Source organism: Microcebus murinus, chromosome 6 (genome assembly GCF_040939455.1).
Source record: "Microcebus murinus isolate Inina chromosome 6, M.murinus_Inina_mat1.0, whole genome shotgun sequence".
In the NCBI taxonomy this organism is placed as follows: Eukaryota; Metazoa; Chordata; class Mammalia; order Primates; family Cheirogaleidae; genus Microcebus; species Microcebus murinus.
The window spans coordinates 92,781,492-92,803,718 of record NC_134109.1 but is presented as its reverse complement, the minus strand read 5'-3'; the positions used below and the strand labels follow the sequence as shown (position 1 = coordinate 92,803,718).

The 22,227-nt window shown below is 37.1% G+C and overlaps 1 protein-coding gene across 1 annotated transcript in view; it reads left to right on the top strand.

Annotated features, from left to right (window-relative positions):
- Positions 1-22,227, top strand: part of NEDD4 (NEDD4 E3 ubiquitin protein ligase) — a 129,127-nt gene that overhangs the window by 16,959 nt on the left and 89,941 nt on the right. The window contains exons 3-4 of the mRNA XM_012783074.3: positions 4,723-4,801; positions 4,903-4,941. Of these exons, the coding sequence (XP_012638528.2) occupies positions 4,723-4,801; positions 4,903-4,941 (118 nt within the window). The remainder of the gene's footprint in view (positions 1-4,722; positions 4,802-4,902; positions 4,942-22,227) is intronic.

Below are 22,227 nucleotides of genomic sequence, written 5' to 3'. Positions count from 1 at the left end.
TACAGCAATATCACAGTTTATGGGATATAGCTAAAAGTAATGTTTAGAGGGAAATTTATGTCTTTACAATGCTTGACTGAGAAAAGAAGCAAGATATAAATGAATGGTTTGAATTCTGACCTTAACAAATTAGAAAATGAAGAGCAAATTAATTTCAAAGTAAGTACAAGGAATAATAATAAAGAGACAGAAACCCATGAAGGGCAAAATGGATAATGATGGGGAAAAATATCACTGGAATCAAAAGTTTGTTATTTGAAGAGATTGACAGCTAGACTGGTAAGAGTTAAAGATAGAAGGCACAGATTATCCACAATAGGTGTGAATGCTGGGGCATTACTGTAGATCCTATGGAAATGAAAAAGACAAAAAGGGAACATTTTGTACAACTGCATATCAGTAAAGAATTGCATACAATTTGGATGAAGTAGACAAAGTTGTGGATTTTTTGGGTTTTTTTTTTTTTTTTTTTTTTGAGACAGAGTCTCACTCTGTCACCCCAGGTAGAGTACAGAGGTGTCATCATAGCTTACAGCAACTTTAAACATCTGGGCTTAAGTGATCCTCTTGCCTCAGCCTCCTGAGTAGCTGGGCCTATAGGAGCCTGCCACTACACCCAGCTAATTTTTTTCTACATTTAGTAGAGATGGGATCTTGCTCTTGTCCAGGCTGGTCTTGAACTCCTGACCTCAAGCAATCCTCCTGCCTTAGCCTCCCATAGTGCTGGGATTACAGGTTTGAGCCATCACGCCTGGCCAAAGTTCTTAAAAGATACAAATTACTAAAACTAACCACAGAAGAAATAGATTTGAATTTCCCTTTACTAATTAAAGGAAGTGGATTTGTTGTTAAAAGCCTTCCAACAAAGAAAACTCCAGGTCCACATAGCTTCACTGGATACATCTATCAAACATTAAGGAAAAAATAATACAAATTCTATATAGTTTCAGAAACTAGAGGACACTTCTCAATTCATTTTATTAGGCGAAGACATCACAAAGATCCACATCCTTCATAATCAGAGATGCAAGTCCTTGCCAAATTTTTAACCAGTAAAATTGAACAACATGTAACAATATATTACCAGGTAAGATTTTTTCCTAGGGATGCAGAGTTTGTTCAATGTTATAAAAATTAATCAATGTAACTCATCATATTGATATAGTAAAGAAGAAAAACGTGTGTGGGGGAAAATATACACAATTAGTGTAGAATGTATATTTGACAGAATCTAACATCTATTCATGATAAATACTCTCAGCAAAATAAAATGCCAGATTGGTTTAACATCTGAAAATTAATCAGTGTAATTCCCTATATTAATGGAATTTTTAAAAGATACAATAATTTTAATGAAAGCAGAAAAAGCATCTGATCAAATTCAATACTCATTCATGATATGAATTCTCAGCAAATTAGGAACGGATGGGAATGTCCCCAACCTGATTAAGAATATCTAAGAGAAAAATCAATAGTTAACACATTTAATGGTAATAGTCTGAGTGCTTTCTACTTAAGCTCAGGAATAAGGCAAAGTTGTCTGCCCCTGTGTTCTATTCAACATTGTACTGGATGTTTTAGCCATGTAGTATGGCAAGGGAAAAAAGAAATAAAAGTAATACAAAAAAAAAAAAAGAAGTAAAACTGTCTTTATTTACAGATAATATGATTGTGTATACAGAAAGTCCTAAGGAATCTACAAAAAAGCTTCTGGAACTAATAAGTGAATTTAGCAAGCCACAAGATAAAAACTCCACATATTAACATCAGTTAAATAATTTCAAGAAATGTATACTGAAAACTATAAAACATTGCTGAAGGAAATTGAACAATATCTAAATCAATGGATAACTATACCATGTTCGTGGATTGGAAGACTCAATATTGTGACAGTGGTATTCCCCTCCAAATTGATTAGATTTGTCACAGTCCCAATCAAAATCTCAGCATGTTTTTTGGAGAAATTGATAAGCTGGTTCCAATATTTATGTGGAAAACCAAGGGACATAGACTAGCCAAAACAATTTTGAAAAAGAATGAGATTGGAGGACTTAATTATACTGAATTTCAAGACTTGCTATACAGCTATAGTAATCAAGACAGAGTGGCATTGGCATGAGAGTAGATATATAGTTTAAAGAAATAGAAAGGCTGAAATATGTTTGTGTGAATATATACACATATATATGGTCAGTTCCTGTTTAACAAAAATGCTAAGATAATTCAGGGGGAAATGATAGTCTTTTCAGTACATGATCGTGGAACAGCTGGTCTGTATGGAATAAAATGAACCTTGTCCCTTGCCACACATCATACAGAAAATTAGTAAGCACTAAGATGTTAAAAATTCTGGAAGAACACATAAGAGAAAATCTTTGCTCTACCAGGTTACAGAAAGATTTCTTGACTAGTACCCAAAAAGCATGAACCCTAAAGGAAAGAAAAATGTTTAAATGGACTTCATCAGAATTTAAAACTTTTGTTCTTTGAGAAACATAGTTAAGGAAAAGGCAGGTCACAGGTTGGAGGAAAATATTTTCAAGCATCTATCTGGAAACATCATCAACAGAGGAATTATAAAGAAAATATGGTATGTATGTACAGTGGACAACTATTTAGCCACAAAAAGGAAGGACATTCTGCCATATGTAACAACATGGATGAAGCTTTAGGATATTATGCTAACTGAAATAAGCCAGTCACAGAAAGAAAAATACTGCATGATTCCACTTACGTAAAGTATTTTAAATAGTCAAATTCATAAAATCAAAGAGTAGAGTGGTGGTTTCCATGGGGGTAGGGTGGGAATGGGAGTTTCTAATTAATGGGCATAAAGCTTAGTCAAGCAAGATGAATAAGCTCCAGAGATCTGCTATATATTGTATTTAAAGTTAACAATAACATATGTACACTTAAAAATATGAGGGTAGATCTAATGTTAATGTTCTTACTACAATAAGAAACAAACACACTTATCTGACAAAACTATTAATCCTCAGTATACAAAATCCTCTTATAACTGAATAACATAATTTTAAAAAGCCAACTAAAAATAGGCAAAACTCTCGGACAGGTGGAACAGTCTAGCTGAATGGTGAGAATCAGGGATATATATTTACATTTATATTTTATATTTATATTTGTTAGTATATAGTTGTAAAAATCATGAGATCAAGATTGGAATGGGAAAACAGAGAGAGAACAGGGGGCCAGGTCATTACTTTAGGGAATATCAGTATTTGACTGGCAGATAGTAGAAGAGGAGCATATATAAGAGACTGAGAGGGAGCAGTTTGAGTGGTATGAAGAGAACTGGAAGAATTGTGTCCTAAAAGCTGAATGAGATGAGTGTTTCAAAGAGAACATGGTCAGTAGTATCAAATATAAAAGAGCCAAAAAATAAGTATCTGGAAAGTATTGATCGCTCTAGCAAGATGGGTGACTTTTCAAGAGCATTTTCAGAAGAATGGGTCTAAAGGGAAGAGATAGAAACCATGCTGTAGGGTTGTCAAGAGTGAATTAAAGAAGAAAGGCAGGTGGTATGCTGTCGTGGTTAAGAATATGGTCTCTGGAGCCAGGTACTGGGGTTTCAGTCCTGACTCTTTGCTTACTAGCTATGTGAAAAATACAGAAAATAATAGTACACACTTAACAGGTGGTTATAGGAATTCAAAGAATTAATGTATGTAAGCTGCTTAGAACAGTGTCTGGCACAGGGTAATTGCTAAATGTGTTATTGTTGTGGTCATTATTACAGATTAGTCTCCTAATAAGTTTGACTGATAAGGGAGAACATTTGCTTTGCTGGAGGAAGAGGGAGAGTCCAGGGGAGGAGGAGTTAAAAAAAACATATGTATAAGCCTAGGACAACCCTAGGTCAAAGGAAAAACTGGAGGTCTAAATGAGAGCAGTGAAAACAGATGATGCAAGATTCCAGAGGAGGTGGGGGGGGGGACTGGACAGGGGGATTGGCCTCAAACAGGAGGAAGACTCCTGAATCACTAGGTTAAGGGTAAAGATGGGTTCTGATAAATATCAGTATCTTGGGAACTGTCTGATGGCTTTGATTTTGCTCAGTTAAGTAAGAGGTGAGGTGGTATGAGGAAACTGGGGTTGCAGGGAGTTGGTGGTGGAGAATGGTGAGTACTGGGGATACCCAAGGGAAATGGGAGAGATTTGACCATGGATAAGTAAAGTTGCCAAAGTTGTGCTTTGCAAGCCTGTGTCACAAGACTTTCCTTCTCCATGTCTCCTTGTAGAAGTAGTTATATAAGACATAATTATTTTTAGGTGAAAGCAGTTTGCCTTTATTTATAAGAGTTTACACTACACCCATGAGATAACTTAGAGCAACCTGAGGTCTTGCAAAACCAGTCTTAAAATCATTGAGTTAACCAATCTGACTAAAAAAGACAAAAGAATGTAATAAAAATCAAACAAAATTTTAAAAATCTAAAAAGGTTATAAACCATTAGACCTGTGATTAAAATGGTTTCTTTCTCATTTTTTTCTCGATTTCACTAACAGGATACTTTAGATTTTTAACAAGATACAAAAATTACTGTAATTGCTTACCCTGCCTAAGGAACCCTGATGTTTAAGCATAGGAAATAATTGTAGAAATTGTTAACAAGGAAAACTCTGTGAATTTTATAGTTTTAGGTAATCTGAGCTTGGAGTAAGCAACAGTTAAAACTTTCTCTTTTTTAAAAATTTTAACAGTGATCCTTATGTGAGAGTGACGTTATATGACCCAATGAATGGAGTTCTTACAAGCGTGCAAACGAAAACCGTTAAAAAGGTTAGACTTAACAGTATTTGAAAAATTTTTAAATGTACTTTTAAAATTTTTATATGATAAAATATAAAGAAAATAGTTATACTATGTTTATTATTTTTTAGACTTTGAATCCAAAGTGGAATGAAGAAATATTATTCAGAGTAAGTATGCATTTTATTTTATTAACGTAGAAAAAAATTTTTTCTCAAATTAGAATTACACATTCTCACTTATAATATTTTAAAATGTATCTTAGAATTTGCCTAGAGTTTTAAAAATTTTAAAAGAATTAAAAGTGGGAATGACATGGTCCTGGAAATTTTTATCTTACTATGAAAACCATAAATGTAATGGAGAGGTAAAAGACTATTGTAAAAGTGGAATTATCTTATTCCAATAAAACTGATTTGGAGACTGTATGGTAGTCTTGTTCCAATGCAGCAGACTGTGGTGTTTTCCCATAACGATGATGTGATGTTTGTGTCTCCCCAATGATTTACTTATTAAGTAGCCTGACCAGGCAAGAGCTGATGAGGACCTGTCAATAAGTGAATACATTTCTTCTACGCACCCTTCATTCACATTTCTGCCTTTCCACCTCACCCCACCTGCAAACAGCAAACTCAGTCAGCCATATTTCTGGCTCCTCAGGATGCCCTCAAACTGACGCTGTCTCCTCATGCCTGTTTATCAGAGTCCTTACTGTTGCCAGGATCAACGCCCTACCAGCAGTGGTAGAGAGGCCTGTCAGTGATTTCCCCCTTTCAGTTGGATTATTCCCACTTGTATCCTCCTTAACAGTTTTTCTTGACCCCCTGTTCCCCTTTAGCTGTTGGCTCATTTCTTTCTTCACCTGAATAAGTAACATGTCTGAAAGAACTATCTCCCCTCATCATTTCTACTTCTCCAATACACTCATTAACCCCCTTCTAATCTAACTCACCCTCCCATTGATCAAATGAAACTGCTCTGTTGAGGTCACCAGTGTTGCCAGGTTAATCTGATCTAATCTTACTCGTGCTCTTAGTAGTGTCTTATGTAGCCAGCCATTCCCCAAACACCAGCCTCTCTGGAGGCTTCTGTGGCACCACATTTGGTTTCAGTCGGGAAAAAGGAAGCCACTCTTTCTTATTCCACGTGCAAAGGTTTTTTGTTTCTTTGTTTTGTGCCATTTTAATAAAGTGAATTAGATGGGAAGAAATTGCTGAAGCAAAAGTCAAAGAAGCTGTTGCTGAAAATCCAGCCAACGGTACCAATTGGGTTGCTTCTGGGTTTTCTTTTTTGCTTAGAGAAAGATTTTTCCCTACTCTGTCTCCTATGACATAGAAATAGCATTTTAAATCAGTTTGGAAATTTTGGATTCTTGAGGAGATGGTATTGAGTCAATTGGATAGTCATATGGAGAAAACTGATGAAGCTAAATATCTGTTTTTACTCTTTCAGCAGAATAAATTCCAGATTTGATAATGTCTGGTTTTGATTGTTTCTTTGGCACAAATATTGCTTTGGAGAGAGTTTTAAAGTTCCCAGGTTCAACTTATATTTATTTTTACTTTTATTATTGTATTACTTATTTTATTGCATTTTTCTCAGAGATCTATGTATTTTCAAGGTATCAACGTTTTTTCTGCACTTACTCTTTTTTCCGATATCATTGACTTGCCCATGTCAAATAATGTTTAGTCATAATAATGATAGATGTATATTTGTCTTGTTCCCAATTTTAATGGGAATGCATCTAGCCTGTCTCCATTAAACATGGATAGCTTTTTATTATTTATCATTAAAAAGGTATTCAGCTATTGCTGTTTTTCTGAGTTTTAAAGGAAACATTTCATATTTCCAATTTTAGCCATGATGCACTAATAGGGTATTGGACTTAACCTGATTCTGTAAACAACTCCAAAGCTGAGGGGATGGGGAAAATGGAGAGATGTTGGCCAAAGGGTACAAACTTTCAGTTGTAACATGAATAAATTCTGGGGATCTAATGTATAGCCTGGTGACTATAGTTAAAAATACTATATTGTAGCCGGGCGCGGTGGCTCACGCCTGTAATCCTAGGTCTCTGGGAGGCCAAGGCGGGCGAATCGTTTGAGCTCAGGAGTTCAAAACCAACCTGAGCAAGAGCGAGACCCCGCGTCTACTATAAATAGAAAGAAATTAATTGGCCAACTAATATATATAGAAAAAATCAGCCGAGCATGGTGGCGCATGCCTGTAGTCCCAGCTACTCGGGGAGGCTGAGGCAGCAGGATTGCTTGAGCCCAGGAGTTTGAGGTTGCTGTGAGCTAAGCTGATGCCACGGCACTCACTCTAGCCTGGGCAACAAAGTGAGACTCTGTCTCAAAAAAAAAAAAAAAAAAGACTATATTGTATACTTTAAATTTACTAAGAGAACAGATTTTAAATGTCCTCACTACAGACACACACATATACACACACACATAGTACAAATGTTGTGACACATATGTTAATTTGATTACAGTTATTTCACAAATATACATATATCAAGTCATCACATGTACACCTTGAATATATACAAATTTTCCTTGTCAATTATACCTCAAAAAAGCTGGGAAAAAGAAGAAACCTACTTAGATATAATGAAATTGATAGATTCGTGTTAAAAAGATGCAAAAAATATATAAAAATTAATCAAAAGAAACTGAAGTACCTATATTAATGTCAGACAAAGTAGGCTACAGAATAAGGAAATTACTAGGGTTAAAGAGGGCCATTACATAATGATAAAAAGAGTCAATTCATGAAGAAGCCATGACAATTCCAACTGTGTATGCACTTAACAAAAAAGCTTCAAAAAGTCCAAAGCAACAAATGATACAACCGAAAGGAGAAATAGGAAAATACCTTATTATACTTGGAGATTTCAATATTCTTCTCTGTCTCTCAGTAATTGGTAAGACGTGTAGACAAAAAGATGTAGCAAGCATATAGCAGATCCTGAACAATACTATCAAATCAATTTTACCTCATTGACATCTACAACCTCTCCATCCCAACAACAATAGAATATATAGTCTTTTCAAGTGCACATGGAATATTTAGTAAGTAATCTGGGCCAAAACCCAAACATCAGCAATTTTTAAAGAATAGAAGTTATGCAAATGGTCTCAGACTATCATAGAATTAAAGTAGGAATCAATGACAAAAAGGTATCTGGGAGATCCAAATATTTGGAAGTTAAATACTACCAAGTAACCCATGGGTCAAATAAAAATACTCAAAGGAAATTAGAAAATATTTTAAGAGAATGAAATAAAAATACAACATCAAAATATATAGGTTACAGCTAACACAATGCTTGGAAATAGATAGCATGAAATGCTTATATTAAGAAGAAAAGTCTTGGCCGGGCGCGGTGGCTCACGCCTGTAATCCTAGCTCTCTGGGAGGCCAAGGCGGGCAGATTGCTCAAGGTCAGGAGTTCGAAACCAGCCTGAGCAAGAGCGAGACCCCGTCTCTACTATAAATAGAAAGAAATTAATTGGCCAACTAATATATATAGAAAAAATCAGCCGGGCATGGTGGCGCATGCCTGTAGTCCCAGCTACTCCGGAGGCTGAGGCAGAAGGATTGCTTGAGCCCAGGAATTTGAGGTTGCTGTGAGCTAGGCTGACGCCACGGCACTCACTCTAGCCTGGGGAACAGAGTGAGACTCTGTCTCAAAAAAAAAAAAAAAAAAAAAAAAAAAAAGAAGAAAAGTCTCAACAAGCCATGATTTTTGGGAAAAAAAAGTCTTGAACCATTAAGCTTCCACATTAATAAACTAGAAAGTAGCATTATTGCAGAACCTACAGACATGAAATGGATATTGAGGAATACCATGAACAACTTTATGCCCATAAAGTGAATGACTTAGATGAAATAGACCAATTTTTAAAAGATAAATACTATAACAACTCACTTAAGAAGAAATAGATTACCTGAATAGTCTTATATCTCTTAAGAAATTGAATCCAGGCCGGGCGCTGTGGCTCACGCCTGTAATCCTAGCTCTTGGGAGGCCGAGGCGGGCGGATTGCTCAAGGTCAGGAGTTCAAAACCAGCCTGAGCAAGAGCGAGACCCCGTCTCTACTATAAATAGAAAGAAATTAATTGGCCAACTGATATATATATATAAAAAAAAAAAAAAATTAGCCGGGCATGGTGGCACATGCCTGTAGTCCCAGCTACTCGGGAGGCTGAGGCAGGAGGATCGCTTGAGCCCAGGAGTTTGAGGTTGCTGTGAGCTAGGCTGACGCCACGGCACTCACTCTAGCCTGGACAACAAAGCGAGACTCTGTCTCAAAAAAAAAAAAAAAAAAAAAAAAAAAAAAAAAAAAAAAAAAAGAAATTGAATCTGAAGTTTAGAACTTTTTATTTATTTATTTTTTTTTTTTGAGACAGAGTCTCACTTTGTTGTCCAGGCTAGAGTGAGTGCCGTGGCGTCAGCCTAGCTCACAGCAACCTCAAACTCCTGGGCTCAAGCGATCCTCCTGCCTCAGCCTCCCGAGTAGCTGGGACTACAGGCATGCGCCACCATGCCCGGCTAATTTTTTATATATATATCAGTTTGGCCAATTAATTTCTTTCTATTTATAGTAGAGACGGGGTCTCGCTCTTGCTCAGGCTGGTTTTGAACTCCTGACCTTGAGCAATCCGCCCGCCTCGGCCTCCCAAGAGCTAGGATTACAGGCGTGAGCCACAGCGCCCGGCCTAGAACTTTTAAACAAAGAAAACTTCAGGCCCAGATGTAATAGTTCTTCTATTGAATTCTATCATACATTTAAGGAATAAATGATTCCAGTTTTACACAATTTCTTACTGAAAGTAGAAGAGGAGGGAACATATCCCATTTTATTCATGAGGCCAGCATTACCCTGATATCAAAACCAGACAAGAGGCTTTATAAGAAAATAAAATTGCAGATTATTAACCTTTATGACCATAGCCACTTTGTTCTGAGTTCACTGTATTAAGCCCCTTCTGTTCTGAAAGGGCCAGTAATTTGTCTTCACCTAGACAGATACCTCTTCTAGGTATGTGTTTGTCTTTCCTGTCTGCATAACCTCAGCCAGCACACTCTCTGGGGGGTTACAGAATACATAATTCAAAAATTCAAAATTCAAATTTCTCCAATGACCATTTTCTTTGAGCATCTTGTCAGTGTTCAAAACGTTTTGGATTTTGGAGCATTTTGGATTTTTGGTTTTGGGTTGCTCAACCTGTACTTCATTTCTTTTTATCGCCAAATATATTTGGCAATATGTATGGATTACCACATTTTACTTACCCATGCATCAGTTGTTGGACATGTAGGTCATTTCTACTGTTTGTCTACTATGAACAATGGTGCATGTTTGTGTATAAGTTTTTGTGTGAGCATATATTTTCATTTTCTTGGGTATATATCTAGTATCAGAATTGCTGGATCACATGGCACCTCCTATGTTTAACCATTTGAGGACCTGGCAAAATATTTTTCAAAGTGGCTGTACCATTATGCATTCTCAGCAGCCATGTATAAGGGTTTGGATTTCTCCATATCCTTGCCAACACTTATCTGTCTTTTTTTATTATATCCTTTCTATAAATGTGAAATGGTATCTCATTGTGATTTTGATTTGCATTTCCCTGATGGCTAAAGATGTTGAACATTTTTTCATGTGCTTATTGGACAGTTTTGTATCTTCTTTGAAGAAATAGCTATTCACAGTCTTTCCCCATTTTGTAATTGTGTTATTTGTCTTTTTATTATTGAGTTATCATAGTTCTTTATATACTCTAGGTACAAGGCTCATATAAGGTACACTATTTGCAGAATTTTTCTCCCATTCTCTGGGCTTTTTACTTTATTGATAGTATCCTTTGAAGCACAAAAGCTTTAAATTTTGATGATGTTCAATTTATCTATTTTTTATTTTGTTGCTTATGCTTCTGGTGTCGTATCTAATCAGTATTGGTTTTTTTTTTTTTTTTTGAGACAGAGTCTCACTTTGTTGCTCAGGCTAGAGTGAGTGCTGTGGCGTCAGCCTAGCTCACAGCAACCTCAATCTCCTGGGCTCAAGCGATGCTACTACCTCAGCCTCTCAAGTAGCTGGAACTACAGGCATGCGCCACCATGCCCGGCTAATTTTTTGTATATATATAATTTTTGTTGGTCAGTTGGTTTCTTTCTATTTTTAGTAGAGACAAGATCTCGCTCAGGCTGGTTTTGAACTCCTGACCTTGAGCAATCCACCTGCCTCGGCCTCCCAAAGTGCTAGGATTACAGGCATGAGCCACTGCACCCGGCCTCAGTATTGTTTTTGATTTACTATCTTGACCAGAAACAAGGACAGTTTAGCCTTCTCACTTGGCCTTCTCACTATGATAAATTTTATCCCTGAGGCCATAGACATGGTGGCAGGGTGCAGATCCAATTGCCAGTTATGTCAATCCCAATAATATGCATATCTTGGAGATATTATGGGTTTAGTTCTACATCACCACAATAAATCAAATATTGCAATAAAGTGATTCACACATTTTTGGTTTCCCAGTACATATAAAAGTTATGTTTATACTATAGTCTACTAGATGTGCAATAGCATTAGGTCTAAAACTACAATTTATATATCTCAATTAAAAAATACTTTATTGCTAAAAAATGCAAACGATCATCTGGCATAGAGACAGGAAGTGAGCCCACACTATTGGAAAAATGGCACCAATAGACTTCCTGATAGTAGGGTTGCCACAGACCTTCAATTTGTAAACAATGCAGTATCTTCAAAGTACAATAAAATGAAACATAATAAAATGAGATATGCCTGTATATACTTAAGGACCAGAGAGAAATTTGCCTAAGTGATGTAAGCAAGATGACTGAATAGTGGCACCTGGTGCTGGTACCCCTCACAGAAAAGGACCAAGGCAATGAATAAACAACTAAAATTTGACTGGAGTGCCTGAGGGAGAACATTGGAAAACAGTAAGAATGTGGCAAAGTCCCTATGGAACAGGGAAGCCCAAGATGGCAGCACATAGAAGGGAGTTAGGCTATGAGAACAGTGGAGTACAGTAAGAACATGGCAGAAGCAACCTTGTCTTCTGCCACCTTGTCTCCCTTGCCAGGATTGGCTTGGAGTGAGGAGGGACTTTTCTTGTGGGGAAAGGGTAAGTAGAAGACCCCTACAAGTCCCTATTATCACCATAGATAAGGACACCACAAAAAAAAGACAACTATAGGCCAATATCCCTGATGAACATAGATGCAAAAATCCTCAACAAAATACTAGCAAACCAAATCCAATGGCACATCAAAAGGATTATACACCATGATCAAGTGGGATTTGTCACGGGGATGCAAAGATGGTGAAACATAAGTAATCAATAAACGTGATACATCAACAGAATGAAGGACAAAACCAGTATGGTCATCTCAATAGATGCAGAAAAAATACTTAATAAAATTCAGCATCCCTTCATGATAAAAACTCTCAACAAATTAGGTATAGAAGGAATGTACCATAACACAAGCGAGTCCATGTATGACAAACTCACAGATAACATACTGAACAGTAAAAAGCTGAAAGCTTTTCCTCCAAGAAAATAAGATGAAGATGCCTACTATCCCACTCTTATTCAACACAGTACTGGGAGTTCTAGCCCAAGCAATTAAGCAAAAGAAAGAAAGAAAAGGCATCCAACTTGGAAAGGAAGAAGTCAAATTGTCTGTTTGCAGATAACATGGTCTTACACATAAGAAAACCTAAGGAGTCTGCTAAAAACCTCTTAGAACTGGTGAATTCATTAAAGTTGCAGGATACAAAATCAGCATACAAAAATCAGCATCTCTATACACCAACAAAAAACTAGCTGAAAAAGAAATAAAGAAAGCAATCCCATTTATAGTAGCTACAAACAATTAAAATATTTAGGAATAAACTTAACCAAGGAAGTGAAAGACTTCTACAAGAAAACTACAAAATGCTGATGAGAGAAAGTGAACAGGACACACAAAAATGGAAAAACATCGCATGTTCATGGACTGGAAAAACTATATTGTTAAAATGATCATACTACCCAAAGCAAGCTATAATTTCAATGTAATGTCTTTCAAAATACCAATGACATTCTTTACAGAAATAGAAAAAACAATTCTAAAATTTATATGAAACCACAAAAGACCTCACATAGCCAAAGCAATCTTGAGCAAAAACAAAACAACAAAAACAAAAAACCAAAGCTGGATGCATCTCACTACCAGATTTCAAAATGTACTGCAAAGCCATAGTAACCAAAACAGCATTATATTGGCATTAAAAACAGACTCATAGACCAATGCAACAGAATAGAGAACCCAGAAATAAATACATGTATCTATAGCCAACTGATTTTTGACAAAGGTGCCAAGAACACTTACTGTGGAAAGAACAGTTTCTTTAATAAATGATACTGGAGAAACTGGGTATCCGTATGCAGAAGAATGAACTAGAACCCTATCTCCTACCATATACAAAAATCAAGGCCGGGCATGGTGGCTCACGCCTGTAATCCTAGCACTTTGGGAGGCCGAGGCGGGCGGATCGCTCAAGGTCAGGAGTTCGAAACCAGCCTGAGCGAGACCCCATCTCTACCAAAAATAGAAAGAAATCAACTGACCAACTAAAAATATATATACAAAAAATTAGCCGGGCATGGTGGCGCATGCCTGTAGTCCCAGCTACTCGGGAGGCTGAGGCAGTAGGATCACTGAGCCCAGGAGATTGAGGTTGCTGTGAGCCAGGCTGACACCACGGCACTCACTCTAGCCTGGGCAACAAAGTGAGACTCTGTCTCAAAAAAAAAACAAACAAAAAAACAAAAATCAACTCAAAATGGATTAAAGTCTTAAATGTAATATTCAAAACTCTAAAACTACTACAAGAAATCATAGAGGAAATGTCTCAGGACATAGATCTGGAGAAAAGGTTTTAGGGATAAAACCTCAAAAGCACGGGCAATAAAAGCAAAAATAGACAAATGGGATTATATCAAACTGTAGAGCTTCTGTACAGCTAAGGAAACAATCATCACAGTTAAAAGACAACCTACAGAATGGGAGAAAATATTTGCAAACTGTTCATCTGACGAGTTAATATACAGAATATATAAGAAACTCAACAGCAAAAAAAAAACCAAAAAAACTGATTTAAAAACAGGCCAATTATCTGAATAGATACTTCTCAAAACAAGAGATATATAAGTGGCCAACAGATACATTTAAAAACGTTCAATGTCGGCCGGGCACGGTGGCTCACGCCTGGAATCCTAGCACTCTGGGAGGCCGAGGCAGGAGGATCTCCCAAGGTTAGGAGTTGGAGACTAGCCTGAGCAAGAGACCTCCCACACCCCCCGTCTCTACTAAAAATAGAAATTAGCTGGACAACTAAAAATATGTAGGAAAAAGTTAGCCGGGCATGGTGGTGCATACCAGTAGTTCCAGCTACTGGGGAGGCTGAGGCAGTAGGGTTGCTTGAGCCCAGGAGTTTGAGGTTGACGCCATGGCACTCTAGCCCGGACAACAGAGTTGAGACTCTGTCTCAAAAAAAAAAAAAAAAAAAAAAGCTCAACATCATTAATCCGCAGGGAAATGCAAATCAAAACCACAATGAAATATCATCTCACCTTAGTTATAATGGCTGTTATCAAAAAGACAAAAAAAAAAAACAAACATGTGGTGGTAAGGTTGTCCAAAAAAGGGAACTCTTATACATTATTGGTGGGGATATAAATTAGCAAAGCCATTATGGAGAACAGTACAGACGGCTATCGTATCTAGCAATCTCACTTCTGGGGTATACATCCAAAGGAAAGGAAATCAGTATATCAGAGATATCTGCACCCCATGTTTATTACAGCACTTCACAATGGCTGAGATATAGAATCAACCTAAGTGTTCATCAACAGATGAATGGATAAAGAAAACATGCTATATATACATAATGGAATATTATTAATCTGTAAAAAAAAAAAAAAAAAAAAAAAAAAGAATAAAATTCTGTCATTTGCAGCAACATGGATGAGCCTGGAGGATATTCTTTTAAGTGAAATGAGCCAGGAACAGAAAGACAAATACCACATGTTCTCACACATATGTAGCAGCTACAAAAGTTGATCTCATAGAAATAGAGAGTAGAATCGTAGTTACTAGAGGCCAGGAAGGGAAGGGGGAAGGGGATGATGGAGGAGGTTGGTTAATGGATACAAAATTATAGCTACATAGGAGGTCTAAATTCTAGTGTTCTATAGCAGTGGTCCCCAAACTTTTTGGCACCAGGGACTGTTTTCATGGAAGACAATTTTTTCACAGACTGGGATGGGGTCAGGAGGATGATTTCAGGATGATTCAGGCACATTGTGTTTATTGTGTACTTTATTTCTATTATTATTACATTTATATATAATGAAATAATTTTGCATCTCACTATGGGTTGGGGACCCCTGTTCTATAGCATGTAGGGTGACTGTGGTTAACAGTGATCTGTTATATATTTTCAAATAGCTAGAAGAGAAGATTTTGAATGTTCTCAACAGAAAGAAATGATAAATGTTTGAGGTGATGGATATGCTAATTACTCTGATTTAATCACTACACATTTATACCCCATAAATTTGTGCAATTATTATATGTCAGTTAAATATATGTATTTTTAAAAAATAAGTTAAAAAAAAAAAGAACCAGGGAAATGATCACTGGGTAGATCCACAGAACCAGTAAACTCATTATCAATTGGACTTTAGCCAGGATTCCATTTATTATCTGGTTCTGAATGTCTTTGCTCTAATAGAGGAGCCATGATGGTGCATTGGGTTTCTGGGTATCAACACAGATCCTGTTCCAACATTCCTCAGGAAGTCTGAGTATTCAATTTCCCTAATATACAGTCACCCAAACAAATAGCCTTAGATTCCTTTGGAGAAGGTAGGGGAGAATCATTACAATACACATCTCCTGGTATGATTCAGAGTCCTCCCTAGGGACTGTGTCACTTGTTCAGACAGTGGCCTTTGGCTCTCAAAATCTCAAAAGTTTAGGGAACAAGGCTTCATGATTTTTTATTTCAGTGCAGCAACTGTCCTTAGCTTTCTGCTTCTCCCTTTTTGCCACCCTATGATTGTAGATGTTTAGCAGCATCTTCTTTGGTCACCTGCCCCCTTTGCTCTTCTCTGCAGGTCAAGTCTGCTTCATTTCCCATCTGAGCTGGTGGTTGGTCATTGCAATGATTGTAGTCATTGCAACTCTTGTTCCTGGCAGTTGGGTGCCTCTACTACTGGAGGTGGGGGTGGACAATCCCCATTCATGGCTATTAATGAGCCCAGCTCTGTGACCACATCAGTCCTGGCGTGCAGAATAGAGCCACCACCAAACTTCTTGGTGACGTTGCTGCCCCTCCCACAAACACACTTCTCAGGACTGTAGTTAATGGTGTGTGCTTTGGGCCCGCCCATGGAACATGAGCCTCTGGTGGGTCTTTTGGCCTCTTGTAACATATTGATTTCAGCAGGCCCACTTCCCTACGCCTTTTTATTCCTTTTCTTACCATCTGCCATGGCTACTCAGGCATCCTCTTGGTTCAGAATGGATCATCATTTTTTCCAAGCTTCTAGGGCCCACACTCGCAGCTAGTGTCTTATGTTTCTAGCCCTTTGCATTCTAATGCCATGGGGATTCCTCTGGCTCCTGCTAGTACATGCTAGCTGATTCCTGGAGCTTCATCAAAATGTCATCTCTTTCATCCTTTATCAGGCCCAGCTGGGTTATGCTGGGATATAATGCAAGTTCTTATTTGGGCAGCCAGGAGAGAAGTGGGGGAACTCCTGAGCCGGGAAACCCTTTTCCTTGAGGGGAGAAGCCTCTGAGTGCCTTCCTGTGTGGGGACTTGCTAGCTCTTCTACAGGCATGGGTTACTCTGTAAGCTGCGAGAGTTTAGTGACCTGCAGAGCCAAAATCCCTGGGAACATCCACCCAGATTCTCCTATCCCAAAGTGTCAGGATCCCAAGTCTCACCTGTCAGGGCCCCAAGCTTAACAGAACACAACTGCTGGGGCTGGGGCTGAGCACTTAAATGTCTCTGGAGCTCTGCAGCTCTAACTGTCCACTCTGAGTCTGCTCCTTAGTCATGTTCTTTTCCACTTCAGGAGATAAAGGCTTTCTTACAAGCTACCAAGAGGCCCTCTGTCTCCATTATTAAACCTTTAGCCGTTTCTTAACCTCCCTTGTTTTCTCAGTATCTCTCAATGAGACACAGATACAATGTAGTAATAACTAGCCAACTTCACTGTCCTTGTAGGCACCGTTCTTTTTTTTTTTGAGACAGTCTCACTCTGTTGCCTGGGCTCGAGTGCCATGGTGTCAGCCTAGCTCACAGCAACCTCAAATTCCTGGGCTCAAGCAATCCTTCTGCCTCAGCCTCCTGAGTAGCTGGGACTACAGGCATGCGCCACCATGCCCAGCTAATTTTTTCTATATATTTTTAGTTGGCCAATTAATTTCTTTCTGTTTTTAGTAGAGACAGGGTCTCGCTCTTGCTCAGGCTGGTCTCGAACTCCTGACCTTGAGTGATTCTCCTGCCTCGGCCTCCCAGAGTGCTAGGATTCCGGGTGTGAGCCACCGGGCCAGGCCCACCGTTCTTTCCATATCTTTCAAGTACCTTAAACATCACCCTGACAAGCGTATTTCCTTCTACTAGGACATGGCTTAAGGACACCACTAAAGAAATCTTTAGGAATTGGGCCACCCCCTTGTGCCAGGGACTATATGTTTCCGTCCCCCCCTCTACTCAGCAAGGCACACTCCTTACCAGCCACATGGTGTGGGTTAGTCCACATACCCCACTACCCATCCCATCTGTGTTGGTTTGGGAACTCTTAAGAAACGGACGACAAGATGGTATTAGATATGGAAGAGGTTTACTGGGGAAGCACCTGTGAGGTTGAAGATAGAGGAGGCTCAGGTGGAGAGAGCCCTCTCGTCATAGTGCAGGTCTAACACTTATGCAAGGATGTGGTGAAAGATTGGGTAGGAAGAGCCTCATGCCAAAGCACAGTTCTGAGAAAGTCTCCTTTAGGGTAATGGGAAGTCTCCCAGCAAAGGTTGTCTGTTAGAGAAGTCCGGTGTTGGGCAAGATTGGCTTGGTTCTAGAACCTCTATTGTGCTCAGGCTTTGGCCCTGAGCAAGCTAGGAGAACATAGCAGGTGGATTCAAATGTGCATTTTCAGCTGGGGGCTGTCAGTGAACTGTGCTCTTCACAGCAGCTTCTGTTGAAAGAGATCGTAAAGAAATCTGAGTGGCTCAAGTCTCTGGCCTGTAACATTGTGATAATTTAAGGAAGTATATTGTAATCTTTTTAGTGCAGCCACTAAGAAATTAAAATAAAAAATTATATGTAAAAATCCAATAAAGGAAATAAAATGGAATACCAAGAAATAGTTGATTAATAATTTTTAATAAGACAAAAGGCAGGAAGAAGAATAAAAACAAAAAAATAGAAATGTGATAGTCAGAAAGCCAAGCATGTCAGTAATTGCCCAAAAATAATAAATAAAATTAAAAAGCAAGATTCAACTAGATACTGTCTACAGGAGACACATTTTGAATTTAAAGACCCTGACAGGTTAAAAGTAAAAGGACAGAAAAAGATAAACCACGTAAACACTAGAAGCAAAATTGTTAATGGTTGAATTAACATTAGCCAAAGTAGACTTCAGGACAGAGTATTAGTATAGATAGAGGACATTTCATGATCATAAAAGGGCTGATTTACCAAGAAGACATATAATCCTAAATGTGTATGCTGCTAATAATAAATCTTTAAAATTATGAAGCAAAAAGTGACAAACTAAATAGAGAAATAAATCCACAATAACTGAAGATTTTATCATTCTTCTCTCAATAAAGAACAACTAGAGAACATCAGTAAGTACATAGATGCTTTGAAGACACTATCAGTCAACTTCACCTGTTTGGCATATGTAGAGTAGCCATGGCTATTGGATGTAGTGTTCTATGTGTGCCAAACAGGTGAAGTTGATTGATAATGTCATTCAAAGCATGTGCTTACTGATTTTCTTTTTATATGCCCATGAAACATTCACCAAGATAGACCATATATTTGGCTATAAAACAAGTCTGAATACATTTAAAAGGCTTGAAATTTAACAGGATATGCTCACTGATCACAGTTGATTTAAACTAGAATTCAAAAGCACATATATCTAGAAAAATAAAAAAATATTTAGAAATTAAGCAGCATGTTTTTAAATAAGTCATGGATCAAAAAAGAAATTATAGATAAATTATAATAGAAAACATTTTAACTGATTGATAGTTAGATCACAACATACCAAAATGTGGGAGGAAGCTAATTCAGTGCTTAGACATTTGTACCTTTGAACACTTATATATAAATGGAAAGAGATTTAAAAATAAATTATCTAATCTTCCACCTTAAGCTTTAAAAAAAAAGTAAAAGAAAGGAAATAAAAGTAGAAATCCATGAACTAGGAAATGGACAAAAAGTATAAAATAATTGAAACCAAAGATAGTTCTGTAATAAAATTCATATGTCACAGCCAGCCTATACAAGAGACAGAGACTAAGAGAGAGAACCCTAATGACCAATATCAGGAATGAGAGAAAGGAACATCATAAAGACCTTGAAAAATAAGAAGGTAATATTATGAACAACTTCATGCCAATAATTTTAACAATTTAGCTAAAATGGACAAAATTCTTTAAAAGTGAGACTATACCAAAACCAATAGGAGTAGAAACACAAAATATGGGTATTTGTTAGAGGACTTAAAATGTATAAAATTAAAAATTGTTTATAATTTAAAATCATCCTATTAGTTTTGTTGATCTTCTTTTCCTATTAGAATGCTTGAAAGTTGGTACTATTGAATTAGAGATGTTACCACAAAAATAAGAAAGAAGGCTATTAAAAAAAATTTAACTGCTTTATTGAGACATAGCTGATATACAAAAATGCACATATTTATTGTACACAATTTGATAAATTTAAACATACACATACATCTGTGAAACCATCTCCACAATCAAGGGAATAAAGTATATTCCTTTGAATCAAAGGGAAAAGCTTTCTCCTACTCCCCACCCCTTTCTTTTTTGTAAGAACACTTAATGTGAGAGCTACTCTCTTAAATTTTTCAGTGTACCATACAATATTGTTAGCTGTAGACACTGTGTTGCACAGCAGATCTCTAGAACTTACTTATCTTGCATAATTGAAACTGTATACCTGTTGAATAACTGCCCCTTTCCCCTCTCCTCCCCTTCCCCTGCCTCTGGTAGCCATCATTCTACTCTGCTTTATTAGTTTGACTATTTTAGATACTTCATGTAAGTGGGCTCATGCAGTGTTTGTTTTTCTGGGACTGGCTTATTTCACCTAAGCATAATGTCCTCAAGTTTCATTCATGGTGCAAATGGCAAGATTTCCTGATTTTTTAAAGGTTGAATAATATTCCATTGTATATATATGCCATATTTTCTTTATTCATTCTTTGGTGGACATTTAGGTTGTTTCCATCTCTTAACTACTGTGAATAATGCTGCAGTGAACATGGCAGTGCAGGTATCTCTTTAGTTATAATGATTTCATTTCCTTTGAATGTATACCCAGAAGTAGAATTGGTGGATCATCTGGTAGTTCTATTTTTTAATTTTTTGAGGAATCTTCATAGTATTTTCTATAGCAGCTGCACATTTGCATTCCCCTAATGATTAGTGATTTTTAGCACATTTTCATGTATGTGTTGGCCATTTATATATCTTCTTTGGAGAAATGTCTATTCAAGTCCTTAGCCCATTTTCAAAATTGGGTTAGTTTTTTTTTTACTATGGAGTTGTGGGAATTCCTTCTGTATTATGGAAATTAACTCCTTATCAGATATGATTTGTAAAATTTTTCCTATTATATAGGTTTCCTTTTCACTCTGTTGATTCTTTCCTTTGCTATACAGCTTTTTAGTTTAATACAGTCTTACTCGTCTATTTTTGCTTTTGTTGCCTGTGCTTTTGGTGTCGTACCCAAGAAATCACTGTCAAGACCAAAGTTAAGAAAGTTCTTGTTTTCTTCTAGGAGTTCTATAGTTTCAGGTGTTATGTTTATGTCTTTAGTCCATTTTGAGTTGATTTTCGTGTGTGGTTTAAGGTAAATTCTTCACATTCTTCATTCTTTCACATATGAATATCCAGTTTTCCCAAGTCATTTGTTGAAGAGACTGTCCTTTCCCCATTGTAGTTGCTTGGCACCCTTATTAAAGATAGGTTGACTGTATATTGTGGGTTTATTTGAGGGCTCTCTATTCCATTGATCTGTGTTTTTGTGCCTGTATCATACTGTTTTAATTGCTGTAGCTTTGTAATATATTTTGAAAGCAGGAAGCTGTGAGACCTCCAGCTTTATTCTTCTTTCTCTCATGATTCAGGGTCTTTTGTAAAGTTCCATATTTTGGAATTGTTTTTTATATTTCTGTAAAAAATGCCATCGGGATTTTGATAGGGATAGCATTGAAACTCCATGGTGGTCCAGCGGCTAGGATTGGTATAGCATTGAATTTGTAGATTGCTTTGGGTGGTAGTTTGGACATTTTAACAATATTATGTTCTTTGAATCCATGAACACAGGATGTCTTTCCATTCATTTATATCTTGAAAGAAGGCAATTTATAATTGATAAACCAGACTTAGGACCCTACTGCTTTTTACTCTTTTTTTTTTTTTTTTTTGCTATAACTTTACTACTACCAAATGTTCTAGCTAGCATTACTTTGTTTGGGGATCATAGGCTGCACATTTGTTTCAATCAGGAATTTCTCTAATTTATTATAAGGATACCTAGATAAATTCATGTGGATCAATGCTAATTCATCATAGCTAGAAAAAGAACTAAAAACACATGATGATTTAATATCTTCTATATAAAGGACATTATTATGTATGGTCTACTGTTTTTCTCTTTGTCATTTATAACATCATTTATACATGACCCAAAATGTTTTTAACTAAATGTATTCACCATAAAAATGTCTGTTGAGATAAAGTATTACATAAAAACTGGGTTGTTGGGCATTCAGCCAAATGGAAACTGTGGTCAGAAGTTGAAGGGAGCTTTTATATCTTTGAGAAAACATGACATTCAAAGAAAGTTTTTGTGGAGAGCTGTTATTGGTAAGTTAACAAACAAGGGAAACTCCAAATTGAAGTTAGTGCTCATTAGCAAATTATAATAAAATCTACACTTAAACTTGTTCACATGAGACCAGGCAGACAGGTAACAGGAGGGAAAACGGGCAACACTTTAGGTGCAATGCACATACTATGTACTCTGTGCACGAGAATATTGCACGAACATCTGAAAAAGCCCACTCCATTTTCTACATTCCCCTGGTGC